Source organism: Microtus ochrogaster, chromosome 8, assembly GCF_000317375.1.
Source record: "Microtus ochrogaster isolate Prairie Vole_2 chromosome 8, MicOch1.0, whole genome shotgun sequence".
Lineage (NCBI taxonomy): Eukaryota > Metazoa > Chordata > Mammalia > Rodentia > Cricetidae > Microtus > Microtus ochrogaster.
In genome coordinates, this window is record NC_022015.1 from 1904959 (window position 1) to 1929584 (window position 24626).

At 37.4% G+C, this 24626-nt stretch overlaps 1 protein-coding gene across 1 annotated transcript in view; it reads right to left on the reverse strand.

Annotated features, from left to right (window-relative positions):
- The window catches only part of Sbf2 (SET binding factor 2), a 412779-nt gene that overhangs the window by 205141 nt on the left and 183012 nt on the right, over positions 1 to 24626 (reverse strand). Inside the window, exons 6-11 of the mRNA XM_026781117.1 lie at positions 16720 to 16839; positions 14954 to 15064; positions 14336 to 14441; positions 7082 to 7214; positions 4923 to 5031; positions 1602 to 1715 (exon numbers count right to left, since the gene is read on the reverse strand). Of these exons, the coding sequence (XP_026636918.1) occupies positions 1602 to 1715; positions 4923 to 5031; positions 7082 to 7214; positions 14336 to 14441; positions 14954 to 15064; positions 16720 to 16839 (693 nt within the window). The remainder of the gene's footprint in view (positions 1 to 1601; positions 1716 to 4922; positions 5032 to 7081; positions 7215 to 14335; positions 14442 to 14953; positions 15065 to 16719; positions 16840 to 24626) is intronic.

A 24626-nucleotide genomic window follows, 5' to 3' on the forward strand; every position in this document is an offset into this window, starting at 1 on the left:
CATTTCAACAGCCCAGACTAGAGTATTAAAAACAACGCATTTTAACAGCCCAGACTAAAGTATTAAAAAGATTACAAAGACCTGAGTTCTACTAATATCTTTAAAGGAAATGTATAGTTTCTAAGATCCTATGTATATATGCTCATATATATGCTCATATATATATATATATATATATACACACACACACACACATTATGCTCATATATGCACATGTCAGATAAATGAGCACCTAAAGAACTGCAAGTAAAATATGTCTTATGGCTTAGTTGGCAAAGGCTTGACTTGAAAGCACCAAGACCTGAGTTTGATCCCCAGAACCCTTTGTTTAATAAAAAAAGACAAATCAAGAGCCGGAGAGGAGGTTCAGAGGTTGAGAGCTCTGACTCCTCTTCCATAGGACCCATGTCCAGCACAGACATGGAAGCTCACAGCTGTCTATAACTCCAAGATCTAATTTTCACACAGACAGGTATGCAGGCAAAACACCAATGTATATTAAAACAGAACAAAAGCAAACAAAACAAAACAAAAAACTCTGGGCATGGTGGTTCACACCTGTAATTCCAGTTCTGAGGATTTGGTGACGATAGGATCCCTCAGGTTGGCCAGCCAGCCAGCTCAGCCTCCTTGGACTAAAAAGAGGCCCTATCTCAAACAATAAAGTGGCTGGCACCTGAGGAATGACAGCTAAGTTATCCTCTGGTCTCCATATGTATACATACATACAATAATGTTTTGTATTTTAATCAACAAAAATTATTAAATTTGTTTCAATGTGAAAACCCTAGTCCACAAGATTTTTAAAGCCATGAATGCATGGAATGTTGGACCTTTACTGCTTCAATTAATCATATGTTAACAAACTAAAAGGACTGACAAAACATTGGTTTTGTAGTTAGCACACTCAGAAAACAGATGACTTGCCAAGAATAAGGTTAGGGACTAGAAGTTAACAACTTCTAATAGGAAAAGTTTGAGCGAATACAAATTTTTATTTATTTATTTATTTATTTATTTATTTATTTATTTATTTACAAGCCAGGGTTTCTCTGTGTAATCCTGGCTGTCCTGTCTTGTCCTGTCACTCTACAGACCAGGCTGGCTTCACAAACTCAGAGATCTGTCCACCTCTGCTTCTGAGTGCTGTGAATAAAGGTGGGCACCACCAGACTGAGCAGGAATAATAGATGTTTGAGGCAAAGTTTTATCTATTTCCACAGTATTTCATATACAGTATCTACTGTACAAATATACTGAATGAGAAGCAAATATAACTACCTACAAAATGAAGGATTCTCCTCTAAAGATTACAAAAGAATGTATTTTTTCAAACACAGGGCTCTTTAAGATTTATAATAGGGTATAGTGGTGCATACCTTTAATCCCAGTACTCAGGAGGCAGAGGAAAGTGAGATCAAGGTCAACCTGGTCTACACAGCAAGTGCCAGACCAACATAGTGACATAATGTCTCAACATAATATATGTGTGTATGTGTAAACATGCACACATACACATAATTACAGACAATGCTTTTTAATTCCAGTTACTTAGTTTCAGGTTCAAGGCAAGAAAAATAATGATGAACAAAGAGGCATACCAATGAAAGTGCTGCTTGAGTCTGATGAAGAAGTGGTTCCGGGAGAGAGGAGAGGTGAATGCATTCAGGAATTTTAATAGTGCCTCCATCCAAATCTGCTATGATTACATCTAACTGAAAGAGATTTTTAAAAGTAACCATAATTGATAAAATATATTTGTTGTTAAACAAATTAATTAACCGTGGCTAACTCAAACTGAGAAAAATCAATTGAGGAAGAGGTTCTTGGCTATCACAGTAAGTTATAGGTTTAGAACTTCATTACATTTCCCAGCTTCCTATGAAATTAGGCATTGTATACGAGTACACTTCTGTCACTGAAGGATGAAAAAATATGTGCACTTCAAAACAGGAGTATTGTAGGGCTCTTTAATGTTCTCTTTCTTCTTTCCATAGGGAAAAACAGTGACACTACCTGAGGGGATTGTAACAGACAAGCAAAGAAGGAAGGAGGATTGGATGGTAAGTGATGTCATGGAACAAACTGTTTACTCAGGCACATTGGAGAGTTTCTATGAAGTGCTATGGTTAATACAATGTCATGTTAACTGAGCTATTGAATTTGGAGTCTATAAGAATCAATAAACAGGTTTAGTTGCTGAGGAATCCCATCTGGACGGAACCTTCATCTGGCGATGGACCCACACTGGAACACTGGACTGAGCTCCCAAAGTCCCAATGAGGAACAGAAGGAGGGAGAAGATGAGCAAGGAAGTCAGGACCAAGAGGGGTGCACCCACCCACGGAGACAGTGGGGCTGATCTATTGGGAGCTCACCAATGCCAGCTGGATTGTGACTGGAAAAGCAGGGGATAAACCCGGGCTCTCTGAATATGGCGGACAATGAGGGTTGCTGAGAAGCCAAGGACAATGGCACTGGGTTTTGATCCTACTTCTTGTTCTGGCTTTGTGGGGGCCTAGCCAGTTTGGATGTTCACCTTCCTAGACCAGGATGGAGGGGGGAGGACTTCGGACTTTCCACAGGGCAGGGAACCCTGACTGCTCTTCAGACTCGAGAGGGAAGGGGAGAGGAGGGGGGGAGGGGGAGGAAAAGGGGAGGAGGGGAAGAAGCCAAAAATTTTTTTTTTCAATAAAAAAAATACTGAAAAAAAAAGAATTGAAAAAAAAGAATCAATAAACAAAGAAATATGCACCAAACAATTACTGTTTAGATGCAAACCTAGCTTGAAGTAGTAATGCACACCTGTAATTCCAGTCCAGCACTTGGCTATTTCCAGCTATGTAATGATTTCAGGTTTGTGATCAGCCCATGACACATTAGACCCTATCTCAAAACCGAGACTAAAATAGACAGAAACAACATCCTAAAAGATCATATTTAAAAATAACTTATGTAATTATAAAATATTTTGATGATGTGACTGCAATTCATTCTATTTCATTAATTTAACTGTTAAATCTACAACTGGCAAGATCTGGTTTGCCCTATCTCTATATTTAGTAGTACTAAAATTATTTCCAAATTGTATTGGGCCTAATTTTTAATAAACATGTTTAGTAGCTTACACATCTTTTTATGATGACACTGAAGTTAAACAGAGCTAGTTATTGAATGCCATGTTAGGAGGACTGATTGGTATACACGTGAGAGTATTGTCTACTCTTTCCATAGTGTCAATGATATCTCTGATGTGGTTCCAGCCCCAGTTGCTATGTGAGGAGCCTCAAAGTCTCTTTCTTTGCTGGCACTGACAACAGAAATAGCATTACTAAGTCTTGTGGGTTAAGATGTCATACAACCAAATCCTTTCGGTAAAGAAATTTTCTTATATGCTTCCTGAAAAGTGCCACATATCTGCTCCCTTCACCTCAGTCCTAGGGCTTCAGAGCATACTCCTCATCTCACATTAAAAATCCCAGGCCATTACTAGGCCATTCTTACATCTGCAAACATGCTCAACAGAAATTTGTTTCTCAATCCATTATATCTGTGGATGCTATTTTAATGTTTTATCGCTACAAACAACCACTACCTTCTCCTTCTTCCCTATGATGGTCCTTAAATACTGATCTTTAACTACTAAATGTATCAAGTTATCACTTAGACAATTTCATCAAAGAACTGCAGTTTCTAAAATTTGATTCTGATGTCCTCTGATGCACACTGTTACAGTCCTACTGAGAGCATGATATCCAAAAGCAAACAGACTATTCTTGAACTAGCTTTAGCTTCACTTTAGTCACATGGATTAGGAATTTGGTGGGGGCTCATACTGAATTTGAGTTCCACTAAATTTAAACTTTCTTCAAACTATTTTAATCTTGCTAGTTTTCAGGCATTCTACATTGGTAGATCTCATTTTAAAACACTAATAAATTAAGCATTCGTAAGAAAATTATGAATAAAAATAGATTATTAATCATTATCATCTGCAGCAGTGGTTCTTAACCTGTATGCTGTGATCCTTTTGCAGGTTGAACAACTATTTCACAGGGGTTGTTTAAGACCAACAGAAAACAGAGATATTTATATTACGATTTATAAGAGTAGCAAAATACAGTTATGAAGTGACAATGAAAATAATTTTATGTTCAGGGGTCACCATAACATGAAGAAATATATTAAAGGGTCACAGCATTAGGAAGGTTGAGAAGCACTAATCTACAGGAATAAAAAATCCCTCATATGAGAAGTACAGTAAGATAAAAATGATCTGCTACACAAGGGCTAAAGTGAGGCACAGTGGCACATAGCACCACTTACTCAGAAGGCTGACTCCGAAGGACTGCCGTGAGCTCAGGAGATAGAGGCTAGCCTAGGCCATTCAGCAAGACCATGTCTTTTTTGTTTTATAACTGACTGGTTAATTACTTAATAAATGTTTGTCAGAGAGATGTGGGGGGCATACACATGACATGGTACATGTGTGGAGATCAAAAAACAACTCCCAGGAGTTGATTCTTCCCTTCCTCCTTGTTTGAGGCAGGGTTTCTCTTATTTCTGCTACACTGCTCACATCAGAATAGCGAACCTATAGACTTCCAGGTGTCTCTCCTAGCTCTGCTAGGAGTGCTGAAATCCCAAACACCACTTCTATGAACCTAGGTCAAGTATTTTTACCCTGAGCCATCCCCCTGTCAAAAGTCGTCTTATTCATAAATAACTATATGAATGAATTAATAAATTCTTTAGAACCTACTTGCAAAATTAAATAGATTTCTTGATGTTGTTTTCCTTCTACTCTGTCTTTTCTATGGGAAATGCACCATTATCTGAAAGCAATAAATGATGTGAAACCTTCTAAAACTCAAATACAAAAACCTCAAGCAAGATGTGGACATTTACAGCTGGATACTTACAAGTTCATGAACATCAGTCTTAAAGATGGAGTGTACGCCAATTATGAAAGGAGTTGGAGAACTCAAAACTTCTAGCAGCTGAGCCGGAAGAATGGGAATGTAAGGGTAACTGAAAAGAATAAAAATATTTTATTTATGCTATTTTCCCACAATGTGAACCCATTTCCCTTTATTTTTATGCAGTCTGAACTATAAAAGTATATTTGTAATTATTTGAGAATTTCACACCACATATTTTGATCATATTCACTGACTCCTCTCCAGCTCCTCCCCAGATAAACCCCTACCAACCTATGCCACTCTCGGCTTCATGTCTTCTTTTTAAAATTTTTATTAATTATTATTTTAATGAATAACATTAATTATTATATATAATATAAATCCATTAAAATAATAAATAATATTATTAATTGTTTCAACTTACTACAATGTACTTCTAGCATAGTCACCACCACTCCCCTCAGATTCACCCCACCTCCTTACTTGCCAACTCTATCTAAATTCTTTTGTTTTTTTACAGTATGAATTTAAATTTATTCATATTTAGATCAAGTGGGCCTGGTTTGGTGGTGCCAGCCTTTAAGCCTAGTATTTGGGAGGCAGAGGTAGGTGGCTCTCTAAGAATTCATGGCTGGGTTGGTCTATATACTAAGTTCTAGGCCAAAAAGGCTAGGTCTGCATATGAATTCACAGCAGTTGTGAAAGCATGTACAGAGCCCGTGCAAGTCCAAGCCAGACCAAATTTGGCATGGAGATGGGAACCAGGCATTCAATCCTACCTCTAGCTATGGAGCTATTAGTAATTGTTAGCTGCTAGGAAAGGGAGAAATGGTTTTCTCTGTAACTGTAAGTCTACCATCCTCCAGCGGAAGACCACACATCCAAGATTATTTGGGCAGCAGAAAATGACCTTGAAATTTTTATTTATTTATTTTTAAGGATACAAAATTGGGTGGGTAAGTAAGGAGAGTGGATCTGGGAAGTGGTAAGAGGTGGGGATATGATCAAAACATGAATGAAACTTTGGAAGAACTAATACATCTTTCTTAAAGCACTGAAGAACTAAAGAGAAATCAACTTTATTGCATGGAATAATTTTCAAAATCTCAATGTTTAACATAGGATCACAGAAAATAAAACACAAAGTAAATGGAAGTCAGGTAGGTAGGTGTCTTCCTTCTTCCTCCCAAAATGCATGCTGTTCCAAAGCACTTTTCCTTATGCAGGCCCTGATATCAGAGGGGAGCACTGGCAGGACCTGCACTCTCAAGGCAATGAAATGACTTGTCTAAATTACACTGTGCTTGATGTTCACATTCAATAACCACATAGATTAAATTTTTTATGAAAATTCCAGAGGTGATCTAAAATTTTATCTAATGTTCATGAACTTTTAAAATTCTGGGACAATATGATTAGTATATTAGATCAGAGTAAAATATTCTACCTGTAACATGACCTATCATTATGGTTTAATTTTTAAAAACTATTTTAAAATTTTTATTATATTTAATATGACTCTTAAAAATAAGTGGGAAATTTATAATGAAGTTCTGTCTAATCTAGGTTTCACAATTACCAATGTATAGGCACATATGTCCACTGACATATGTTCAATTCTCTATGTTACACTGAAGTAACTACTTTGCATCATTTATATACAAATAATTTATGAAGTATCTAAAACAGATAGGGACTCTTCATTAACAGAATTCCAATAGCTTCTAAAACTTAATACATTAGGTTCAAATGGCACTAACAAAAGAATTTTATCAGAATTGAATGATAATTAAATATTGATGACAAGTTAAATATTTTTTACTAAATTAATCATCACTCAGTCATGTACATCTTGGAAAAGTCCCAAATTTGAGACTAGACTTTATTAGAATCATAATTCTATAACTTCAATAAGTTCATATAACAAACCTCTGTGGTTCAAACTAATTGGGTCCTGACTCTCCCCGCCTCCCCAACGGTTTCTCTGTATAGCAGACCAGGCTGGCCTTGACCTTACAGACATCCACCTGCCTCTGCCTCCTGAGTGCTAGTATTAAAGGCCTGTGCCACCACCACCCAGTCTGGCCATGACATTTTGATTTATCAACAATTAATGCATAATATGGGAATAAATACAACTACCAAGTAAAAAACTTCACCTGTATTTAAGAGGAAACATTAAAGACTCCAGGGCTCGACAGGCATCACTAAGTCTCTGGAAACTTGCTGAATGGAAGAGAACTTTATTTTCTGTAAGGACTGCACAAAAGAGGTTGAGGACATTTTGAATTCCTGAAAACACAAGAACAAAGGCTTACTTAACACAATAAACTGTACTGTATTGTTACCAATCACAGACTATTTATGATAAAGAAACAAAAGTAATATTCAGGGATCTACCAAAGAAAATACTTAATTGACTTAACCGATACAACATATAGATAGATATCTGTCTTCCTGGATGTCTACTCTTTACACTACTGTGATAATCACTGAGCATATGGCCTGTAGGGACATTTACTACTGCCTTCTTCATCTCATCTCCAAGGTCTGTATCTAAGTTCCCATTAGAGATGTTGGCATTGGTTTTTGTTCTCCTTTAGAGTCTATTTGTCTGATGTTAAAATAGTCAGGTGTTTTAAGATGACATTTCAGTCACCAATAATCATATATACAACAGTGGTATGATAAGGTCATAATAGAGGTGACAAATTCCTAGTAGGAAAATGTGGCTGTCCTAAGTATCACTGTTCGATGCATTACATATTTGTGATAATGTAGGCATAATAAAACCATCATTAGTCATATGAAAGTATAGCACATACAATGAGGTGCCATGAAAATGTGATCAATGACAATATAATTGGCTTATGTATTTACTATACCACCATTTTGTTTGTTTTCTGTATTCCTTCTACTTACAAAGAAAACTATATTGTGTTATGCTAGCAGCAGTCTCACACATTTTGTATTTATAAAATGTTTTATATATTACATTGATTCTTAATTGCATCATTTTCTCTTGTGCTTGATTTAATCTGTTATTTTGCACACGTGGCCCTCAGTTTAATAAGCTATGCTGTCTGTTTTCACTGTATAGCCTAGGTATGTAGTGAGCTATACTATCTAAGATATGGAATTGGAAAGACATATGCTTGAGGATGTCTACCCAAGAACTTCTTGCTATTCTTTGACATAACTTTATGAGGTGAGCAGCTAATCTGCTATTCACTCCTGCTGACTTACCATAGGACCATAAAATGGAGCCAGCCAAACATGGAGTTAATCTCTTAAAATAAATCTTTCTTTGGGGCTGGAGAGATGGCTCAAAGGTTAAGAGCACGGACTGCTCTTCCAGAGGTCCTGAGTTCAATTCCCAGCAATCACATGGTGGCTCACAACCTTCTATAATGAGATCTGGTGCCCTCTTCTGACTTGCAGGCATGTGTAGGCAGAACAGTGTATGCATAATAAGTAAGTAAATAAACAAATAAATATTTTAAAAATTAAACTTTTCTTTTCTAAGTTGTTGTGGCTAAAGGTATTTTGTCACACTAACCAAATGCTGACTTACACACATGGTTTTCTATCTTTTTCCTTGAGAGTCTGTTGTTGTGGAATATTAATTTAAGATGTGTTACATTTATTTATGCTACAGAATATTTGTTTAATGATGCAAAGATGTATGGTATTCTTTTATGTTGTATTTATTTAACTCTGTAAAGCTGTGTTATTTGCCTACCTAAAACACCTGATTGGTCTAATAAAGAGCTGAATGGCCAATAGCTAGGAATTGTCATTTCCATCATACTCGGGGTCCCACGGCCATCAGCATTCAAACAAAATGCTTAGTCACCCTAGGTGCTAGCATCCCATGGTCACACATGTGCCATCAGCATTTAGGCAAATTGCCTAGTCACTCTAGGGCCTTATGTCCTATGTAATCTATGTGCATGCACCACATGGCATTATAATCTCTAGGCGTGCACAGCATGGCTACGTAAGCCCCTATGCACATGTGCTGAACTACCTTTAAAAAGCAGACATGTCAGCCCACATTCTCTTTCACCACGTTTCTTTCAGATAGGCCTGTGCACCCTACTCTTTCCTTTCTATTAATAAAAACTCTTAAAGTGGGTTTAGTTTTGTATCTTGTGGTCTATTCTCATGTATGGTGCTAAGGCTCAACTGGCTCTCATGCACCCCTCTCCTTTGGGCCGGGATCCTGGACCAGGTTCATCTACAACTGACCATATTTCATTTGCCAGGCCACTGGATCACTTCTTACAACATTGGCTATGTCAGTTGCTGAGTTTGTCCCCTTGTGGTCGGCATAAATGTCTCCCTAAACCCGTAGGTGTGGCCAGTGAGCATGTGGCCCCCTTCTGATGTTCTTGGAAACTAGGGTACACCCAGCCACTGCCTTCAAGGCTATGGCTGGCCCCTTTTGCCAACAATCACCTCTGGTGAGCATCCAAACAGACTAGGCTCCCATAAAGCCAGTACATTCATTAGGTTCAAAACCCAGTGCCATTGTCCTTGGCTTCTCATCAGCCCTCATTGTCCACCAAGTTCAGAGAGTCCAGTTTGATCCCATGCTTTTTCAGTCCCAGTCCAGCTGGCCTTGGTGAGCTCCAATTAGACCAGCCCCACAGTCTCAGTGGGTGGGTGCACCCCTCTGTGGTCCTGACTTCCTTGCTCATGTTCTCCCTCCTACTGCTCCTCATTTGGACCTTGGGAGCTCAGTTCAGTGCTCCAATGTGGGTCTCTGTCTCTATTCCCATCCATCGCCAGATGAAGGTTCTATGGTTATATGCAAGATATTCATCAGTATGGCTATAGGATCGAGCCATTTCAGGCTCCCTCTCCTCAGCTGCCCAAGAATCTAGCTGGGGACATCTCCATGGACACCTGGGAACCCCTCTAGAGTCAAGTCTCTTGCCAACCCTAAAATGTCTCCCTTAATTAAGATATATACTACCCCTAAATTTTATATAATTAGTAATCTCAAATTTTAAGGTGTTACATTGATTTTTATTCCCAAATAACAAGATTTGTTGCTGTGTTCATAGCTAGTTACTTAGAAAATTACTGTCTTAAGCTATGACCAGATGCCTACTTAAGCCTGAATACTTTCCTAGCTACTGCTGTCTATTTCCATCTAATGCTGCACAGTAACAGTAAAGGAGACACAATGGAAAACACTCTGTGACACTTTCCACTGAATAGTAAAAAAATATGTCAACAAACGCTATGTCTCCGCTTTCAAAAGAGAAAACTGAGGAACAGAAGAATATACTTTTGTAGTGATATTTTGTTTGTTTTAACAATTAAGCTTGCCTGAAGATCAGAGTGCAGAGCTAAACCACTAGAGCCCAGGGAGTCGTGACATACACCTTTAATCCAAGGACTTGGGAGACAGAGACAAATGGGTCTCTGTGAGTTCAAGGCCACCCTGGGCTACCTGTGATTGAATAATTTATAAGAGAGAAACAGAGCTTACACAAAGTTAATCCCAGCACTAGAGAGGTGGAGACAGGAGTGATATGGCTGGGCAGAGAGAAAAATAAGGGCAGGAAGACAGGAGTTCATTGCAGTCTGAGGACAGGATTGTCCTTTTGGTCTGGGATTTGGTAAAGATAAAATGTCTCTCTAGAGGCTGGCTACACTGCTTCTCTGATCTGCTTTCACCCCCTGATATCTTAGTCTGGGTTTTTATTATTAATACCTATTAGAATTCATGCTACATACTCTTTGAAAAGAATGTAGCTTATCATGTGTATACATATGCTCATACAATGTATGCGGGAGTATACACATACATGTTACATGCCATGATACACATGTGAGGGCAGAGGACTATTCTGTGAATAGTCTGGTTTTCTCCTTTCACCTTTATGTGGTTTTGGAGACAGAAATCAGGTCAGCAAGCATGCATAAGAGCATATTCACCTGCTCACCTACTCACAAGCCCAGAAGGCTATACTCTGAACAGTATAGCCTTTTTGATCAGTTTATTGCAGGGAAAAGTTTAACAGTAGTTAAGGTTTAGTATAGTCATGAAGATTTATCATTTAATTGATGAATATCTATTAATTGCCTACTTTCTCTGCATATTAGATTATTACAGTGACTTATTAGACTTCTGAGATAGGACAGAAAATGCTAAATTCTTGGGGATTGAGATAAATATAAGGTAGAGTCTTAGAAGTTCACAGTAAAGTGAGGATGTCAAATTGATAGGTAAAACACACGAAAAATACAGATACATATAATACGAAAGACAGCATAGAAAAGAGGGCAATTAATCCTCCTGCCACCTAAATGCTGTATGCTCACATGTTGAGGAAGTATGTTTTATAGAACACTAATCTCTAAAAGGACTGAAAGTTTACACAAGGAGAACTTTGTGACAAGAAGATCAACTCTTTAATTAGGGCTCTCTTGCCACAGAGAGATGTTCATGTTCAATAAAAGATAACTAAACAGACTTATTTAATAGTAGCACTCAAGTGCCATAAATAATGTGAATAACTGGGGAGATGATTGAGATGATAAAAGATCTGAGATCATACATCCCCAGCACCCCTAAAAGCCAGCCATGGCCACACACAAATAGCAGAGTTTTATAAGCTTCTTCAAACATTCCTAGTTTTGGTTAGTCCACCCTCTACTCCATTCTCCCACTCTACTTTAACATTTAGAGTCCTATATTCGCTCCCTGCTCTTTCATATCACGTGTTTTATTCTTCCCAATGTTATGTGACCATTTTCTCCAGGATTAAAACCTCCTATCGTGGAGGGAAGCTGGTCAAAGGTGAGGTGAAATAACAGATGCTTCTAAGGGGAAGTGAAAACACTCTATCCTACAAAGAGCCTCCTTTAAGAAGAAAGGTGAGGCAACAGGGCATTCCAAAGAGTGGAGAAATATTCCTTTCTGCAGCAAAGTCATTGAAACTGACTTGATTCACTAGGCCCGTTCTTCACCCCGTCCCCCCCAAAGCAGTAAAGACTACTGGAAGACAATAAAAAGGCAGATCAGCCAAGCTGCCTGGAGAACAAGAGAGCAGCCAAACTGCCCTAAAGAGGTCAGACCAACTGACCTACTGGGAAATGGCATGCTCCTGTATGATGGGTTCTTTGCAGTTTGTGCAGTATGCTCCTAGTTTTCAGTTTTCATGAGACATGACCCATGCTGGAGTAGGCTTTCAGTGATGTAGGCTCCTTTGAGTCATTTCTGCTCCTGTAAGTAACGCCTCACCTCGACTTGTGTAAGAGGTACCAATAAGTAGCATTCATTGGTTCATCAAGCTGGGCTTTGGTGATATCCTTACTTTGGTCTGTCATTCTTTCCCTACTTTGCATGAGTAAATGTTTCCTTGTGTCTCCCAAGAACGGTGTCACATAATACCTTTTCATTGTATTTTTTTTTAAACTTGGACTTCAGGATCAAAGTTTCCCAAGTAAGAGTGAATCCATACCTGGTATTATAAACATAAGCAAAATCCATGGCTAGGGAAGTCACAGGACCCAGGGCAGAATTTTTTGATATTGTTTTTTTCTAAATGCCATGTTGTCAAACTGCCTTCTAAATAATTGTTTAGATTCACAGATCAGTCACTTTCTTTAAAAACTTTGGCCACTAATAGGTTTCCTATGCCCCAATAGACAACCCCACACCCACTAGCATATGAGCAACAGTAATTGGACTGTGTGGGTTAAAGATAAAAGTTACAAGAGGAGAACATGAAGTTAGGAGGGAGATACAATGGTGGGTCCTGAGGGAATTCATGGGGAAGGAGTAGGTGGATGGATCTGACCACGATCTTTTACATACATGTTTGAAATTTTCAAAGGTAAATAAACATTTTTTAAAATTGCTGTGTTTTTATTACTTGGACTTAAAATTTTTTAAACTCCAAGCAGCTTCAAAATGTTTCCTAGCAGCTTTACAAGCCCATGGTAGTTTCATCTTTATTGAGATACATATGCTTCATATATTATAAAATGTCCTGTTCTGTGCTTCCAGACCCATCTAATCCCCTACTTGTGTTGGAGTAATTCCAATTTATAGGCTGGCCTTAAACATCTGCAATCTTTCTGTTTTAGCTTCCTGAGTACTGCGATTATAAAATTCACTGCTTAGAGGAGTACAATTCAGTGGTTTTAATAAAAAGTCATATACTACTATTAGTATCTAACCCAAATCAATTTCATTACTCAAGAGAAATCCTGGACCTTTTAGTACCCCAAAGTAGCCTAGCCTCTGGGAAATACTATTCTAGTTTCTGGCTATATATATTTGCCTGTCCTGAACTTTTCATATAAGCAGAATTATACTAAATGTGGTCTTTTGTTTCTGGCTTCTTTCACTTAACAAAGTTTCAAGCTACATCTATGATATAGCATTTATCAATATTACGTTCCTTTATATGGCTGAATAAGTTGCCATTGAGTGAATATACCATAAGGTATATTAAAGCATCCATTCATAACAGACATTTAAGGCTACTTATTTCTATTTTGTATAAGGATGCTTATTCAAATTCACACATCTGCAGACAAGTTTTCAGTTAAGAATTTTGTTTTTTCTACCACAGACTAGATTGCAATTAAAGAAAATAATCATAAATTACTCATTCTTTTCATGTGACAGTTTTCATTCGACACAGCTATTTTTAATTTAATCTATGTTGGATATATCAATAATTCATTCCTTTATATTGTAATTGTATATCCCAACTCATGTATAGATCAAAGAAATATATTTACTATATTAATATATTTCTAATATTAACTCCCTATTACACGAAGACTGCTTTCTTTTTTTTTTCTATCAAACAATGGTTATGGACATTTATGTGTAATTTTTTTTAATTGAAAAAATTTCCAATGTGTAAATATTTTTATAGATATGTATTATCATTTCCTTTGGGTAAATGCGTAGGAATAAACTTAACTTAAACAAGTAAACAAACTGTAGTCCAACATATCTTTTCACATTCTAGTTAAGAAAGAACAATGTTCCAGTTCCTCTATACCTCTTCAAATAGGCAGGCAGGCAATCTTTTGACCAGCTATAACACCTGATGTGACCATCTAGAGATGGCCTTAAGTTATATATCTCATTACAATCATACCAAGTAGTAAATGCCAAGTGTCTCTTATCTATCTCCTTTCTTTGCTGTAAGTTGCTCCCAAATATCCAAACTATGCCAAAGGGGTGATACAAAAGTAAGTCCCTTGGGAAGCTTGCTCCATTCTTCTCTCCTCCTGACACAGTTAAGTTACAATAGATAAAACATAGTTTCTTTATATTTTCTTTGTCACATCAGGTAAATCTAACTTAAATCTTTTTTTCCATCCATAGGTATCTATAAGAACATTATTTTAAAATCCAGGATAAGACATACCTAATTGCTGAAATAAAAGAGCCACACTAGTGCCTGTGACAGGAAGACTGTCATGTAAAGGAGTCTGGATCAGCTGTCTGTCTCCTGCACCCAAGGAAAATAGCTTCTGCATAATGAGAGAAATATATATAAAGTCATAAGCAATATCAGAAAATTCAGTCCATGAAAGTTGAAAATGTAGTAGATGAGACACAACAATCACTGACAATTTTAACTGACTAAAAACGGAGCTGCAGAGAAGCCATGGAGCTGCCAGAGGAGAAAGATGCAAGCTGCCAGCTGGAACCTTGCTGGTAGGCCACGAGCCTTATGGTAAAAAATAATAGAAATGGGTTAATTTAATATATAAGAGCTTGCTAGAAATATGCTAGAGTCACTGGCCAAGCAGTGCTTTAATTAATACAGTTTCTGAGTGATTATTTTGGGTCTGAGCAGCCACAGTTTCTGAGTGATTATTTTGGGTCTGAGCAGCCGGGAATGAATGAGCAGGCTCCTACAACATAGGATCCTCCTTAAAACAAAAACATTTAAAGACTTCTTTCTCTTTCTTCATGAATCAAGTCATCTGGAGAGGGCAGGAAAAAAAAAAAAGGTTTACCTGCCTTTCATTCTATTTACCTGAGATCCTCCAGCAGCTGGGACAAGGCAAGCACAAAGATTTGCAATGAGACTTTCCAAAGAGACACTCAGGCTGTCCACGTACACTGTATAGATCAAACCCAAGCAAGCCTGCAGAGAAAGGTGCATGCAGTCATTTCATGGCAGTGTCACTAAAAATAAATAGTGACATCTCTTCTAGGAAAATGTCTCTTTGAACCACGGAAATTATACTCTACATTGAACATGAAACAAATCTTAAGCAATAAATTAAGTTTATTAAATTTTTCTGTAGGAGCAGAACACCCACATGAGCTTCCAAGATGAGTTTATAGAAAGCAGAAAGCCATAATTTGTAAAACAGGTATCTCTGTTAAGATAACCACTCCAGCTAATTTACAAGGCTGAATTGTTGTTTTCTATACAGTTTGCCTGGTGGTTTCTAACTTATTTTAAGAACTCCATATTTCAAGATAAAAATTCAGAGATACTGTTTTATGGTTCTTATAAATCCACAATATTTATAGAACCTTAAACTTGTAAGAATTATAACAATAAACAGCAAAGCGAGCACGATAATAAGACTAACATTTTGAGCTCAGAAGACAGTAAGTGGTGAAGTAAGATAAAATGCAATCTTTCTTTTCTTTATTTTACTTGTGTTTGGGGTGTGTGTGCTCATGTGTAAACACGGAAGCTAGAGAAGGGTTCCAACAGTTTTCTTCAGGAGCTCCCTACCTTATATTTTGAAACAGGGTCTCTCACTGAATCTGGAACTCATGGGTTCAGTTGGACTGGCTGGCCTGTGAGCTTTGGCAATCCTCCTGTCTGCCTGAACTGTTTCCTCCATCCCAGCACTGAAGTCAGACATGTGGCCAGTCCTGTGCTTGGCTTTTTACAGGATTGCTGGGATCTAAATTCAAATCCTGTTGTTGGTGCAGCAAGCTCTTTTCTCACTGGTTCCTTTTCTTGGTCGTAACATACACACTCAATCAATCTTTTAGCTTACTTAAATTTGTGACTAAAAAATTAGTAATTGTCACTAATTTACAGTATGAAGTAATCACACACACACACACTAAATAGTATGTCACAAAACACACTAAAGGAGTCATAATTGTCACTGTACTAGTGAGGGTGCTATTTATTCTAAAATGCATAATCTCACTTTCTAGTTTTTATACTTGAGTATTAGTACAGATATTTCCACTTTCATACATTTTTATATTTGAAAAGTCTGAGTATTACAAAAGGGAAAAATCTGTAAGGAACAAGTAGTGCCTCACTATGTAGGCCAGGCTTACCTAGGACTTCGGATCTCTTGTTTCTGTCTTTTATATACTAGAATACTAACATGGGCCATCATGCCTGGCTTTAACCAATATTTTAAAGACATGATCAGAATTATCTGAAATCTCACATTATCCTATTTACTGTAGCCTAAGTCCACAAACTTAATAAACATGTTCACAGTTATTATGCTATGCGTACATTTTAAATTTCTTGAAGGTAATCAAATTATTTTTATGATTTATAATCTTTCATTTACTTAACATGAGGTCTGTTTTAAAACAAACCTATTCTTATTAGTGTGACTAGCTATGTTAACTAAGGGTTGCTTTCATCCAATACAAATTTGTTTCTTCCCCTCACAGCGCTCTCATTTTATTGGTGAGTCACTAACTCACTCTAACAGGATTTCTAGTGCAAGAAATCTTGTTGCCTTAGTTTATTCAAAACCAATTTATACAATAATATAGATTAAAAATTACAACTGAGTTCTTTACCCTAAAAATTTCTGGGTAGTCTAATCTGGATACTAAGACGAGGCTTTTGGGAGCAAATACTTCTGCAGGTTGAATTAAAGCAGACACTTCTTCACCTTCAATATCTTCCTTCTTTGTTCCCTAGAAAAAGAGAAATTACAATCAATGTACAAAGCCTCCCAGGTTCATAATTCTCACAATATATTCAAAGAACGCAGCATACAGATAATTTATAAGAATCCAAATTAACTACAAATATTAGGCAAGAAATGACAAAGTAAGAAATTTCTTTCATTATTTTTCAAAACTCCTTACGCTACAGATATGTATACCAAATTTGAGTGTTTAATTTCTAAGGAATCAAGAAGACATGTATAAATTAATCTTAAGTAATGACCCAAACAATTAAAAATGTTACTTATGTAAGTAGAAAGTCATTCTTTGAAAGAATGGAAAAGGTCTACTCTAAAAACAATGCATTGATTTTCATTTGTTTTCCTATTTGGCTCAATATTTTCTTAGGCCTGCAGAAAAGTAAAGCACACTGCGTTGTCAAGTGCTTCTGTTCACATACAACAATAATAGTTGCCTTAAAAAGAAAACACTTTGTACAGGAAATAATTAGTGTCATGAAAATGTAGGCTTATAAACGGTTAAAATTTAAAGTAGAGTTACAACAAAAAAACCAAAATTGGAAGAAAAAAAAAACAGCCTAAGTTTCAACAACTAACTACTAGTCAATAAGCCTGCAAAAATATTATTTGGAATGCTAAGGGTTAAGAACACTGGCTAGTCTTCCAGAGGACCCAGTTAGATTCTAGCCCCCACTTGGTGGCTCCAAACTATCTATAACTCTACTTCCAGGGGATTTGAAGCTCTCTTCTAGCCTCATGGCACTACACGCAAGTGGTACATAAACTTAAGTAGTCTGATGGAGGAGGGTCATGGTCATGTGTCTATGTGTTACTTTCATTGGTTAATAAAGAAACTGCCTTGGCCCTTTGATAGGACAGAAAATTAGGTAGGCGGAGTACACAGAACAGAATGCTGGGAGAAAGAAGCAGATTCAGGCAGACTCTATAGCTCTCCTCTCCAAGATGGAGGCAGGTTAAGATCCTTTCCGGTAAGCCACTACCTCGTGGTGCTACACAGATTATTAGAAATGGGTTAATCAAGATGTGAGAATTAGGCAGTAAGAGGCTAGAGCTAATGGGCCAAGCAGTATTTAAAAGAATACAGTTTCTGTGTAATTATTTCGGGCTAGCCGGGCGGCTGGATGCAGCCCCACAGCTCCTTCTACAGTAGTCAAAACACCCATTCACAGAAATCAAAAACAAAGCTTTGGATGGAGCCACGAAGGCCTTGAATATGCTTTGTGAGCACAAGGGTGGGAGACAAAGCACAAGGTGGAGCAGTGTGCTGCCTAGTGCCCACCGCAAGAACCACACACTGCCATGTGCATCTTCTCACTAAACCTCACGGTGGCCAAGTCCCACTTCTAGTATATATCACAGTTAAAGAAGAGGTCCTAGGAGAGATTGTGTATTTGGATAGTTGTTCGAGAAGTTACCAAGCAGGAAGAATTTCAACATCTGGCTGCACTATGATTCTGGCAGTGGCACACATAAATATTGCCAGTACCGTGACCAGAGCACAGAGGGAAGCACCATGTATTCCATCTAACCGCCATCAGTATGCAGTGGTATCACGACAGGCGCACTCATACATGATGCATTCAACCATCAACGTAGATGAGATGGCAACTGTCAGCACCCTCTGTCAAATAATCCAAGGCTTCAAGACGAAGTTCTTGTTGCTCCAGGTGATGCTAGCAGAAGCTGTGCTTTCACCACCAAAAGGCCCAACACCTTTTTCTAGATGGAGAAGACCACCAAATAAAGTATACTAAACAGTAAAAAAAATACTAAAAAAATTTTTTGAATCCACAAATAATACCTGTGTACTTACTGCTTGAAAAGACTCTGTTTTAAGATGAGAGTGGGGAGAGCAAGCTAATGAAACACTAAGATTTGCTAGAGGCTATTCTGAGATTCTAGGATATTTCCTCTAACTGAACCCAATTTTCTCTTCCTTTTCCAGTATCTATGGTACAGTTTAAACTCATTTCCTCCTCAAACTTTCCTTTCCTGACCTTTGCTCTCCTGCATTCCAGTATGGCTTACCAACACATCAGAAGTGCTTATGCTTACTAGTCAATATTTCTCCAAATGCCACAAAATGCCATTGTCGACTTGACATAACAAACATGGTCAAAAGATAATCTTTCTCCCTAAACTTCATTCTCCTATAGTAAGTGGCCCATGTGTATTAGTGGCAATCTCATTTTTTGTGTGGCAAAACTCAAATTACGATTTTTGTCTCAATTACAGTTCATACCCAACTGTCAAAATAGACTGACCTCTCAGTTTACCCACTGATACTACCAAACAGCAAGACAACACCCTCCTTGGATTATGACAACAGCCTGCTTTCATTCCCTTTCAGCCTTATTCCTCCTTGCTGCTCTTCAGACACACTATGTCTATCTACTGGGACCTGCCTATTGTTTCTTCGCCTGGAATGCTTTCCAAGTTAATGTCTGTGGTGTTCCTGTGTCTATGTCATGTTCTTCCTATTCTAACAGCCACGGCTGACCTCTCTACCTGAACCTGCAGAGTCTAACATCCCTTGTCCTTTTTCTTTTCTTATTTTCTTTCTCCATGTTCTTATCCCTATCTAACACATCCACAATTTTTAATAATCTTAGCCTTTTCTTTCATTTTCTATTTTTTGGTCTGTTTCTTATACAGAATTAAACACAGGTCAGGATTCTGTTTTGTTCAATGATGATTACTGAGCTCCTAAAACAAGGGCTGGAACATGAGGTTATTACCCGGTATTTGTTCACTGTATAAATGCAGGAATAAAAATTTCTTAGAATAGTTTTCTGGGTATTTCACCAAGAGACATTTTCCCTTCTCACTTAGAGGCCAGGAACTATACTTTCACTTCCCTTTAGAGTCTACTTGGTTTCTAGGGCAGTGCAATATAACCAAAAATTTGATGTCCAAGAAATGCACACATCTAAAGGGAACTATTTGTATTAAAAAGGTCCATACGTTCTTGAAAGGGAAAGATCTTGATTTGTTGCAAGGAGAGGGCCCACTTATTCATCCCAGCCGCCCAGCTATCTTACACCCGAAATAACCACACAGAAACTTTATTAATCAAAACACTGCTTGGCCATTAGCTCTAACTTCTTATTGGCTAACCCATCTCCATTAATCTGTGTATAGCCACATGGCAGTGGCTTACTGGAGATTCTAACCGGCGTCCATCTCCGGCAGAGGATCCATAGATTCTCTGACATTGCCCTTCTTCCTACCACAATTCGGTTCTATCTTCTCCACCTACCTAAGTTCTGCCCTATCAACTAGGCCAAGGCAGTTTCTTTATTCATTTACCAATGAAAGCAACACAAAAACACCGCCTACCTAAGTTCTGCCCTATCAACTAGGCCAAGGCAGTTTCTTTATTCATTATCCAATGAAAGCAACACACAAGCAGAAGGAACTCCTGCACCACTGATTTGATACAAAGAACAAATAAAATGAGTCTGGTTGTTTTTTGGAATCATTAAAAATAACAGAAAAGTGATGATTATTAATTTACCAAAATTTCCAAACTTAATGAATCATGGCCTTTATGGATTACTAAAAAACTCAAAATGGCAAAATGACTAAAATTCATGGAACAGATAAACCTATCCACATTTTTATGAGATTGTGATAATTGCCCTAGATTATCATTAAAAGACAATTCGAGTAAGCAGGTGGCCATTTCAAATAAATGACCATGAGACTACTTTATCCAAAATACAAAACAGAATGTGTAGCCATTACTTAAAGATGTTCATTAATTAAATAACCACCAATTATTAACAAAAAAGGGGCCAATACAATGTAAATCAGTATTAAGTAAAAACCTCACATTTTACATTTCTACACTGATTTTTCTTACAGATACTGAGTTTTACTTTATAAATCCTGAAATGCTGTTATTCTTAACCAAGTAACTGTAGTCTAAGAACCAATGCCCTGAAGGTTGGGGATGAAGTTCATTAGTGAGCATGTGCTTAGCATGCACAAGGACCTAAGCTCAATCTCCCAAAACTAAGCATGTATGTATGTGCATACATTCCTGAAGGCATTCCTCCTACCCCCACACACAAACACAATGTCCCAAGTTTAAAGAAACAATCATAAGTCCATTTTGAAGAAAAAAAAAGTATGTAGGCAGTTGTTGAGTAAAATAAAGTATTTCTAAAGATAATATAATGTTTCAATGATTTTTGCTAGAAATAATTTATCAGGTCATGGAAATAATGCTTCTTCTATTTTGAGGCTAAACTATTTTGTGTAATAATTATCAGGGTTTCCATGTTTTGTTTTGAGGCAGGGTTTCACCATATTCTAGGATAGCTTAAAACTTATATGTAGCCTGAGATGGCCTGAGCTCATGGCAATCCTCCTGCCTCATCTTCTTGAGTGCTGGGATTATGAGCATGAACAACCATGTCAAGCTTGGCTTGTATATTTAACAATGAACAAAGTTTTACTAAAAAAATAAGCAGGAAATTAAACATACTTGAGAGATTTTATGATGCTTTGAAATTTATTTGATATTGTCAAATACTGTTACATTATCTAGCTCAACATTATAAGCCATCTAACTTAGAGTTTTTTTTTTTATTTTCAGTATGCCCCACTAAAGCTGTAAATTTACCATAAATGACATTTACTGAATTATCCTGCATTGATTTGGAAGCCCACCTCATCTTTTTAAATTTTCTTTTATGTGCCTTAGTATTTTGTTTGTATGTTTGATCTTTTCAGCACATGCATGCCCGGTGACTGAGGAATGCAGAAGGAGGGAATCAGATCATCTGGAACAGGAACTATAGATGGTTGTGAGTTACCATGTAAGAACTGGGAATTGAACCCTGGTCCTCTGGAAGAGAAGCTAGTTCTTTTTCCTATGGAATACTCTCTCCAGACCCAACTCATCTTTATCTATCTTGGAATCACTTGTCACACCTTATCTATTAGTAGGTATTTGTGTCTACTGATTATTACAATGAAGTGTGGGAGACTTTCCACCCCATATAGTCCTAATATGCTGGGAGTCTCCATGCTTCCATATGGGCTAAATTAACACCTTTTTATATAATGTACTTCCAAAATGTTATTGCCCTTCAAACATCCCAAAATGCAACGCTAAAAGGTACTCTGGCTGATTTCATGTGATGACTCCATAGAGCTGAGAGTCTCTAGCATCAGGAAGTTAATATTAGTGTCCATTTTGGACACTTTAACCACATTTTTTGTTATACCATGATGTTTACTTTTCATATCAGGGTAAATGAAGAATTAGACGTCTCTCTATTATATTCATTTTTACTAATAACACATTATCCTACAAATCTTCCCATATTTCTTTAAACATTTAGTTTTTGATTCTGTTTTGTTTTGTTTTGGTTTTAATTTTTTGAAACAGTTTCTCTGTATAGCTCTGGTTGTCCTGAAACTCACTCTACAGACCAGGTTGGCCTTGAACTACAGAGCTCTGCCTGCCTCTGCTTCCTGAGTGCTGCCCAGCTAGAAGTAGTTTTTATCCTTGCACATTATTTTACCCTTCTATAAAGAATTGAATGCGTGCTGGGCAGTGGTGGCGCACGCCTTTAATCCCAGCACTCAGGAAGCAGAGGCAGGCGGATCTCTGTGAGTTTGAGGCCAGCCTGATCTACAGAGTGAGTTCCAAGACAGGGGGAACCATGTCTCAAACAAAACAAAACAAATTAAGTTCTACATTTCCTTTTTGAAATACACTTTCTTACCATGTGCCATTACACTGAGTTTCCTAAGTCAAACAAGGACTTTAAACATTCCAGAATCAGAAAAAGGAGTCTAAATAGTCACAAAAATTTTTTAAACTATAAAATTCCCCTGAAAAGATTCCTCACTTTTTGCCAAATGATTATTTAACCATAATGGAATGTTCACATGATAAAACCTGGTCCATCCTGGAAATGACCGGATTCACAAGCACACACTTCCTCTGGAAAAGGCAATATACTGCAGCCTTGTCTGTGTAATAATAGCACAGCTCCTGATTCTACAGTACTAGCAAGGCAGGAAATTCAACTGTAGGGCGACTTACTTACCAGAGAGCTGTTGCTGCTGTAAATCATGGTCTTGTCAAAACCAAAACCAAAAAAACCTCTTACAAGTCGTTACTTTCTAGTGTTCCCTACAAGCTGCCAGAGGTTACTTAGCTAAAGGGCCTTTTAACCAAAGAATTTTAGAAACAATAAATAAAGTTAAAAAGGGTATTTTTACAGCATGACTTCTGGCTCTGATGTAATTTCAAACAGGATGCATATCATACAGCATTTCTTGATTTTAGGCCCCCCCCCAAAACTTAATATCTTATTGGAACACACATCTAGAAAAGACTGTCATTAAAACACACTCACAGGCAAAATGTGTGAAACATCTATGTATATGCCCTATGTCTTTAGAAGGGTAGATGGGAATAATACTTATTGTTCATAAATAGGCTAATCTTGTTGACATCTGTTCCATTAATTCTCCAGTTTCACAAATATAAGACTTCCACAGATAGGGTGCTGGACAACAGGGTACTGCATAACTATTCTCACATACCTACAATCCTTCTATTCTTTTTTTTTTCTTTTTCTCTTTTTTTTAAGAAAGGGGGGTTGGTTTTTCAAGACAGGGTTTCTATGTAGCTTTGGTGCCTGTCCTGGAACTCACTCTGTAGACCAGGCTGGTCTTGAACTCACAGAGATCCACCTGCCTTTGCCTCCCAAGTGCTTGGATTAAAGGCGTGTGCCACCACGGCCTGGCTATAGTCCTTCTATTCTCAATGTCCTCTAGCTTGTGGTTCTCAAACTTTAGTGGCATCAAAAGCACACCTATGAGCTTGTGCAAATAAAGATTTCTAGATGCCACCAACAGCATTTCTCATTTAGTGGGCGTGAAGTAGGGTCTGAAAATTTATATTTCTAACAAGTTCCCTGGTGACACAGGGACTACATTTTCTCAATCACTGTTTCTATAAACTATATCATTAATATAAAGCAAAATTGCTATAATAAAATAATCAGATCAGCCAACATAGTTCTTTTTTTTAAACATTTATTTATTTATTTATTATGTATACAATATTCTGTCTCTGTGTATGCCTGCAGGCTAGAAGAGGGCACCAGACCCCATTACAAATGGTTGTGAGCCACCATGTGGTTGCTGGGAATTGAACTCAGAACCTTTGGATGAATAGGCAATGCTCTTAACCTCTGAGCCATCGCTCCAGCCCCCCAACATAGTTCTTATATGACAATGCCATACTATGCTTTATAAACATGCATTAGCACTTTAAACAGCATGTTAAAAACTCATTAACATAATAAAAGATTATCAAATGTTATTTCCCATTTAAAAAAGAACAAAATTCCTTGGAGAAATGACATTCTACTTCAGGGTCAAGAAATGTACAAAATAATAAATGTTCATCATATTGTATCAAAAAGTAAAGACTCTGTGAAAGATTAATAGTATCAAAATGAATTACAAGTACAGATTATTAATACCCATCAAATCTATAAAAAATCATGTGTTCATAATTATAATTTAAGTGGTCACTACAGAAGTTTATTAGGACACTAATATACTACTCTGAAAATTAAAAATGAAAGGTCTTTTCTGTCTATAACTGATGGAACACAACTGTCTCAGAGATGATCTTCTAGTCAATGCAGAAGGAAAGACAGATTCAGAACCTTGTTGGTGATTCCTAGCAAGAAAAGGGGCAGTCATGACCGTCAATAGTACAAGACCGGCACTACT